Source organism: Lepidochelys kempii, chromosome 1 (genome assembly GCF_965140285.1).
Source record: "Lepidochelys kempii isolate rLepKem1 chromosome 1, rLepKem1.hap1, whole genome shotgun sequence".
Taxonomy (NCBI): Eukaryota; Metazoa; Chordata; order Testudines; family Cheloniidae; genus Lepidochelys; species Lepidochelys kempii.
This window is the reverse complement of record NC_136380.1, coordinates 161,493,478-161,502,058: the sequence shown is the minus strand read 5'-3', so window position 1 is coordinate 161,502,058 and position 8,581 is coordinate 161,493,478. Positions and strand designations below refer to the sequence as shown.

The 8,581-nt window shown below is 43.7% G+C and overlaps 1 protein-coding gene across 2 annotated transcripts in view; it reads right to left on the bottom strand.

Annotated features, from left to right (window-relative positions):
- Positions 1 to 371: 371 nt before the first annotated feature.
- The window catches only part of LOC140917559 (uncharacterized), a 29,286-nt gene continuing 21,076 nt past the window's right edge, over positions 372 to 8,581 (bottom strand). Inside the window, exons 6-11 of one of the 2 annotated variants that reach the window (XM_078851269.1) lie at positions 7,151 to 7,336; positions 6,909 to 7,058; positions 4,280 to 4,411; positions 2,791 to 2,905; positions 1,576 to 2,179; positions 372 to 988 (exon numbers count right to left, since the gene is read on the bottom strand). In XM_078851269.1, the coding sequence (XP_078707395.1) occupies positions 906 to 988; positions 1,576 to 2,179; positions 2,791 to 2,802 (699 nt within the window). In that variant the 5' untranslated portion in view covers positions 2,803 to 2,905; positions 4,280 to 4,411; positions 6,909 to 7,058; positions 7,151 to 7,336 and the 3' untranslated portion in view covers positions 372 to 905. The remainder of the gene's footprint in view (positions 989 to 1,575; positions 2,180 to 2,790; positions 2,906 to 4,279; positions 4,412 to 6,908; positions 7,059 to 7,150; positions 7,337 to 8,581) is intronic. The other variant, XM_073360672.2, reaches the window with a different exon arrangement.

The window sequence follows — 8,581 nt, the reverse complement described above, 5'->3', positions numbered from 1 at the left end:
ATATTCCCACTGTTATTACTGCTTGCTGTGTGCTCCACAATATCTGTGAGAGTAAGGGGGAGACGTTTATGGCGGGGTGGGAGGCTGAGGCAAACTGCCTAGCTGCTGGTTACGCGCAGCCAGACACCAGGGCGGTTAGAAGAGCACAGGAGGGCACGGTACACATCAGAGAAGCTTTGAAAACCAGTTTCATGACTGGCCAGGCTACGGTGTGAAAGTTCTGTTTGTTTCTCCTTGATGAAACCCCCCACACATCTTGGTTCACTCTACTTCCCTGTAAGCTAACCACCCTCCCCTCCTCCCTTCGATCACCACTTGCAGAGGCAATAAAGTCATTGTTGCTTCACATTCATGCATTCTTTATTCATTCAATCACACAAATAGGGGGATGACTACCAAGGTAGCCCAGAAGGGGTGGTGGAGGAGGGAAGGAAAATGCCACACAGCACTTTAAAAGGTTACAACTTTAAAACTTATTTAATGCCAGCCTTCTGTTTTTAGGGCAATCCTCTGTGGCGGAGTGGCTGGTTGGCCAGTGGCCCCCCCACCGCGTTCTTGGGCGTCTGGGTGTGGAGGCTATGGAACTTGGGGAGGAGGGCGGTTGGTTACTCAGGGGCTGCAGTGGCAGTCTGTGCTCCAGCTGCCTTTGCTGCAGCTCAACCATACACTGGAGCATACTGGTTTGATCCTCCAGCAGCCTCAGCATTGAATCCTGCCTCCTCTCATCACGCTGCTGCCACATTTGAGCTTCAGCCCTCTCTTCAGCCCGCCACTTACTCTCTTCAGCCCACCACCTCTCCTCCCGGTCATTTTGTGCTTTCCTGCACTCTGACATTATTTGCCTCCACGCATTCGTCTGTGCTCTGTCAGTGTGGGAGGACACCATGAACTCAGAGAGCATTTCATCACGAGTGCGTTTTTTTTTTCTTTCTAATCTTCACTAGCCTCTGGGAAGGAGAAGATCCTGTGATCATTGAAACACATGCAGCTGGTGGAGAAAAAAAGAGGGACAGCAGTATTTAAAAAGACACATTTTATAAAACAGTGGCTACAGTCTTTCAGGGTAAACCTTGCTGTTAACATTACATACATAGCACATGTGCTTTTGTTACAACGTCGCATTTTGCCTCCCCCCACCACGTGGCTACCCCCTCAACCCTCCCCCCTCCCTGTGGCTAACAGTGGGGAACATTTCTGTTCAGCCACAGGCAAACAGCCTAGCAGGAACGGGCTCTCTGAGTGTCCCCTGAAGAAAAGCACCCTATTTCAACCAGGTGACCATGAATGATATCTCACTCTCCTGAGGATAACACAGAGAGATAAAGAACAGATGTTGTTTGAACGCCAGCAAACATACACTGCAATGCTTTGTTGTACAAGGATTCCCGAGTACGTGTTACTGGCCTGGAGTGGTAAAGTGTCCTACCATGGAGGACGCAATAAGGCTGCCCTCCCCAGAAACCTTTTGCAAAGGCTTTGGGAGTACATCCAGGAGAGCCGCGAATGCCAGGGCAAAGTAATCCTTTCACATGCTTGCTTTTAAACCATGTATAATATTTTAAAAGGTACACTCACCAGAGGGCCCTTCTCCACCTGCCGGGTCCAGGAGGCAGCCTGGGGTGGGTTCGGGGGGTACTGGCTCCAGGTCCAGGGTGAGAAACAGTTCCTGGCTGTCGGGAAAACCGGTTTTTCCACTTGCTTGCTGTGAGCTAGCTACAACCTCCTCCTCCTCCTCATCTTCTTCGTCCTCAAAACCTGCTTCCGTGTTGCCTCCATCTCCATTGAAGGAGTCAAACAACACGGCTGGGGTAGTGGTGGCTGAACCCCCTAAAATGGCATGCAGCTCATCATAGAAGCGGCATGTTTGGGGCTCTGACCCAGAGCGGCCATTCGCCCCTCTGGTTTTCTGGTAGGCTTGCCTCAGCTCCTTAAGTTTCACGCAGCACTGCTTTGGGTCCCTGTTATGGCCTCTGTCCTTCGTGCCCTGGGAGATTTTGACAGAGGTTTTGGCATTTCGAAAATTGGAACGGAGTTCTGATAGCACGGATTCCTCTCCCCATACAGCGATCAGATCCCGTTCCTCCCGTTCAGTCCATGCTGGAGCTCTTTTGCGATTCTGGGACTCCATCATGGTCACCTCTGCTGATGAGCTCTGCATGGTCACCTGCAGCTTGCCATGCTGGCCAAACAGGAAATGAGATTCAAAAGTTCGCATTTCTTTTCCTGTCTACCTGGCCAGTGCACCTGAGTTGAGTGTGCTGTCCAGAGCAGTCACAATGGAGCACTCTGGGATAGCTCCCGGAGGCCAGTACCGTCGAATTGTGTCCACAGTACCCCAAATTCGACCCGGCAAGGCCGATTTAAGCGCTAATCCACTTGTCAGGGGTGGAGTAAGGAAATTGATTTTAAGAGCCCTTTAAGTCGAAATAAAGGGCTTCATCATGTGGACGGGTGCAGGTTTACATCGATTTAACACTGCTAAATTCGACCTAAAGTCCTAGTGTAGACCAGGGCTTAGTGAAGCTCTGTTTTGTCACTCTGGTTATACTATCACAATACCCCGTGGTGCCTTGTTAATCTTTCTCCTTTTATGGAATTGCTGAGGAAAAAGTGCACAACTGTTTAAATCGATCACTTTTGTTGGAATTCTAAAACACTAGCAAAATTCCAGGAGGAGACATATCTGTTAAACTGTAGTTAAGAAGATGCCTACACTCTGTTGATAACTAATGTACAAGTACTTGTATGAACCCAAAACTGTTATAGTCATCACAGTGGCAACTTTAATACCTGCTCTGGCATGTATCATACTGGGTCTGCTGGGAGGTCAGAAATGGGGGAAGGCAGAGTACCATCTCAGGAGGTCTGCAAACCCTGTTGCTCCATGGAGTCTCTTGGTGTCACCCTGTAGTGAGAGATAGGCGATAGGCTCGTAGTGGAAGCAAGAGGTGATGTCCTTAGTTCTACCACTACATTCATTCACAAACCATTTCCCTCTCATGGACCAGATGGGCACGAACCCTGGGGAGTAATGTTTCCTTCCATTGATAGCCTCCCCAGAACTCTCCAGCACACAGACCAGTAAAAGGGGTGTGCACTGAGCTAAGAATTTGGCCCTGTATCAACATGAGGAAGACACTTGTCCTATACACCATTGTTATCTATGAGAGCACTCGCCGCTCTGACAATTCTCCCACTGCTTAAACCCCCAACCCTCCAAAGACTCAAACTCACTTGTAATCTATTAGATTGATAGCTAATTAATTGTATAATTTGCTATTTATGATTCATTTTAAATCAGGTTAATGAAACATTTTCTCTTCTGCTGATATTCTAAAAAAGGCCAGTGGTAGAGGAGGAGGAATGATCACAGGAAACAAATCACTTCCTGCGGTCATTTCTCTGACCACAGCTCTGCTATTTTTAACAAATCTTATTAAAAATTACAATCCTGTCTTTTTTGGAATCTATTTTACTGAACAAGTACAAAATAAGTCGAGGCAAGAAAAAAATGCACCATTTGGAGCAGATCTTTATTGCAACCGATTTAGCAAAACAAGCCACATGGGAATGAAATGGCTTTCTGGAACACTTCTTGTGGTCATTTCTCTCTCCGTGTGGAAGAGAGGAATATTTTAAGTAAGACAGCTGCATTACTTCATACAATAATAAATTATTCTAAGCATTTTTACTCAACAGAAAGTACAACTACTCTGATGTTATTCCACTATTTGTTAATCTCTGGCTCAATATCCAGCTTTAACATATTCATTTCAAGATGTGTTTGTGCATAAGAATTATATAGTTCGCATAGAAGGGGTTGAGCAAAAATTCAGATTTGGATTTGAGTTTTGATCATTCCACCATTTGAAGTCATTTGCTTCACTGGTTTTGCTTTAGCCTATTAGAGAACTACATGCAAGATGCAAAATTTCAACTGGGATCCAGGTTCAGATTCTGACCCCTTATCCATCACACACTGGGATCTTACATGAAGAAAGAGTGAAAGTTTGATGAAAGACTGTGGCACAACAAGAGCTACAAGCAAAAAAACATAGGGGAAATGGATGGTTCAAAGAACTGATAAATGGATATGAAGATTTTTACCTCTAAGACCTCAGTATAAATTTCATCCAGGCTACTAGTGGATTGATTTGTCACCACACAATGGCTTTTTTTTTTTTTTTGGTAGCCTATATAGAATAAGTAAACAATAGCTTTTCAGTTTCTAGTGGATAGTTATCCTTATTGCTAAAACATCACCATAATTAATACTTACTGGATTCCTTGTTACTGGTACCAGAATATGGTTAAATACATGTAAATAACAGAACTTCCTCTCAAGCTCTTCTGTGATTGAATCAGTGTGGGGAAGCTTTCCCTACTGCTTGCTGCCCATGCTGCTCCTCTTCTGTGGATAAATATATGATTTCACAGGGTTACCAGTGTGGCATTTTTCATGAGCACTAGATTCACTTTAAAAAAAACAAAAAACAAAAATACAAAAAAAACCCACCCCATAATATAAAATAGAAACATTTGTGGAGGAGAGTTTATAAAGTGTGTTAATAATGCAATTCTAGTAAAAGGTATCTTGGTGAAGGAAGAGACAACTATAGCTCATTATAACTATTAGCTTCAATTGGAAACAGAACTGGTCTTAAACAGGAATAACTCTGTATACGTAGGGGATATTTTTTAGCTTTAATGATAAGATACTTAAATATATTAATTACTTACCCACACTGTAAATTACAACATAAATCAGGTACTTGTTATTTATTAGAAATTTGACAATCTGAAAAATATTTTGTGCAAGGGATCTCTCTCTGTTTCTTATACCTCACCCATCACCATCATATCTGAACACCTTTCAACTATAAAGTGAGGTGACCAACAACCGTCAAGAAAAGTTACTTCTTCATTCCTCTCCCTGAGAAAAATTTGCATAGGGTGTTTTTTATTTGTTAGGATTTGTTGTTTTAAAGTGCATTGCTCTATGCTTTTGTTAGGTGGAAGTGAGATTGAAGAACTGCACTTTTCACTTGAACCAGAAAGTAGCCAGATTTGTGGTCGCCCTTATGTCATGAAGGACTGAAGGTACGTCTACACTCTGATAAAAGACCAATGGCTTGGCTGTGGCTGGCATGGAGCAGCTGACTCAGGCTCGTGGGGCTCGGGCTGTGGGGCTATAAAATTGCAGTGTAGATGTTCAGACTCAGGCTGGAGCCCAGGCTCTGAGACCTCATGTGTTCAGTTGTATAGCCCCACAGCCTGAGCCCGATAAGATCTGGGCTCTGAGACTCAGTGCTGTGGATTTTTTTTAAATCACAGTGTAGACATACCTTGAGTTCCACACTCTTGGACTGGCTGCCAAGAATGTCCTGTCCCATATATAAATGAGCTTTGCCCCTTACAATGAGCAATTCCTTTGTACCAAGGAGCAGAATTGTTAGGGGTAGTCAAGGTCCCAGAGCTTTGGATGATCATCCTGGACCTAGATGTCTTAGTACTTTCAAGACAAGGACTGAAATCTCCAACTTCATGTGATGTTCTGTAATGAGCCAGTACTTTTTCAGATTCTAAGACCTGGTTGTGAGCTATTAATTCACACAACTCTTGTGATTTTATTGAAAAGCACATGATATTTGGTGGGGTTATTTTAAGTTTCTCATGGGCTCATACTTACTGACACCACACATTTGTACTCATTCAAAGTAGTAAAACATTTCCCATTATTTTCAAATGGGACTGAAGCCACACAGACTTCCCTCAGTCAAAATGGCTATTATTCCCCTATAGCTAGCTTTTGAAATGCTGCTTCCCCTTACAAAGTCTGCTACTACCTGCTATTGTTTCCAATGACATTGAAGTCAAGCTGTCTTCAGAGAAGACGGCTGCTCCCTGTGCTCCTGGGCTAGGAATGGACAGGAAATTGTCAAGAGATATGGAAAGTTAGGGGGCAGGATGCAACCTAGGTGTGGGGCTATGACAGGGAAATCTTGGGGGCTGGAGGAGGCTGATGTGGGTGGAGTGGGTGTGGCAGAGAATGTGAGGGATAGGATATTTTAAGGAGAAAGCAGGGCTTGGATTGGGGGTGGAGGGTGGGAGAAGCAGGGAAGTAGTGGTGTGCTCACAAACCAAGAGCCACCTACTTGAGATGCTGAAGTGAGATGCCACTTAAAGCAGAGTGTGCAAATATTCCAGAGTATGCAATTGTGCATGTCCTGCTGAATTCCTCAAGCTTGGCTCCACCAATAATTCTTCTTTTTAAAATCTCATGATTTCTGGAGGTCTGACTCGTGATTTTTGAATGTTTGCTTTTGACAATACTGTCTTAACCAGAAATGTGCTTTAGGGCCCTTGGTGCAGGCAAATCTCCCTTTGCAGTCAAGTGGAGTTTTGGTGTCTGAGCTAGGATTGCACAGGAGGCTCTTAAATTATAAAGGAATCATGCCATCCACCACTGAAAAGCAGCCCCCTGTGAGATGAAATGGAGCAGCTATTTAAGGGCACAACCCTGTTTGGTTCAGAGTGCCCCCAGCTACCACTGAAATTAATGGGAGATAAGAGCATTCAGCATTTCACAGGAGGTGCTCCGTACCTCACAGATGGAGTCTTAACAGCACACAGCCATGAGAAACAGACAAGGTGAGGCATATCTTATTTAGCTAAAACTCAAGGGGGGGGAGACGGGGAAGATTGTATATCAGTAGAAAAGAGAATGACACAAATTAATATTTAGCTAAGACACCAAAGCTAAACCTCTGAAACTTGAATGCCTTGGGAGCTTTATTGAACACAAGCAGTCGGGCCCTCTGGTTTCCATCTCATCCATACAGTGGCACCTTCTCCAGCAGCACAATATCCCCTATTACAATATTGTAAGAACAAAAGAATGGCCATACTGGGTTAGACCAATAGTCCATCTATCCCAGTATCCGGTCTTCTGACAGTGGCAAGTTCCAGATGCTTCAGAGGGAATGAACAGAACAGGGCAATTATTGAGTGATCCAGCTCCTGTCGTCTGGTCCCAGCTTCTGGCAATCAGGTACTGACTGAAAAGAAAGAGTGCAATCAATTGAATTGCCAGAAATAACTTTCTACGGTATCTAGATGTTGCCAGGAGTCACTGTGTCTGGAGTCAGACCTTTGTTTGATTTGTCAGTTCTGGCCAAACTGCTGTACAAGTTGGCATGGCTGCTGAGCGAACAGTGTCTTTCCCAGTCACCTTTTCCAACAGTCCAAAGTGAAGTAAAATGAATGTCCCCAGAAGAAATATGCAACTTTCCTCCTTCATAAGCATATCGTATTTTGTTCTTGTATTTGTCCCTTTCTGGAAAACAGATGCTCTCTGCTTAAACGAAAAGGAATACACTAGCATTGTGACATGAAGAAAACCGGAAATGCTTTTTGAACGTGACACTCATATTAAAGATGTATAAGTTCAGTTTCTTTCTAATAACTTTGCTCCTTTTTCCTTCCCAAAATTGTCATAATTCAGAATAAGGGAAAGGAGCTTCTCAGATTTACTCAGGTTTTCTAGGATTCCAACTACTTGGAGATTTTAAAAAGCGCAGTTTTAAGTTACTGTTTTTCCAAAATATTGCATAAAGGAACCATTATGACTGTTCAAATAGTCCTTTTGACAGCAGGCAATCTGTTTTAAAGGCTCACGCAGCATTTCTCCAAACAAGTCCTTGTATGAAAATGAAACACCCCCGGGGCATGATGAAACAGCAGTTAGCACCTTTATAAAATCTCTGTCTCAGATTAACTACCCTACAACTCTGGTAGATCACAGCATTACAAGTCTTGTACAAGTATAGAGCAGATTTCTGTTAATTCATCTCAGAGGGTATAATTGCAATGTTCCTCTCATCCAGATAGACCTCCCACCCTAGGCACCTAGATGATATGCACCTTCACGGCAAAATTCTGTCCCACATGGCTGCTCCCATTTACATTGTTCTGCCCTTCCTATGTGCTTAGAATTCCAACTTTGTATATATATAGGGAGGGTAAAATATCAGCTTTGAAATCCACTGTCTGGATCTGAATAAAATACTGTCCTAATTTTGCATTGTCCTTTTAGATTTCAAGATGCCATTGCACATTTGGAAAGAGACAGTGGTGTGTAAAATAGACTGAAATGCAGACTCCTCCCACCCGTGGCCATTTTCCACTACTAGAATCAGCAAACCATACATAAGTGAAACACTGTAAAGATAAGGTTTTAGCACCTAACACTCAACAAGAGCCTACCGTTCAGATTAGAACATTCCCCAGCTTTGTTCTAAAGTACTTGTGTCACCCCTATTACCAGAGTATCTGAGCATCTCAAAATCTAACATTTTTCCTCACAACACGCCTGTGAGGAAGGGAAGTATTGTTAGCCCCATTTCACAGATGGGGAATCGAGGTACAGAGATACTAAGGCTACATCGACAGTTGAGCTGGGAGGTAGGATTCCCAGTTCATCTGGATGTACCTGCTTGAGCTAGCACTTAAAAATAGCACTGTGGCCACAGCCTAGCCGCCCCAGCTACAATCTCACCCAACCTCTTGGGTACATACTTGC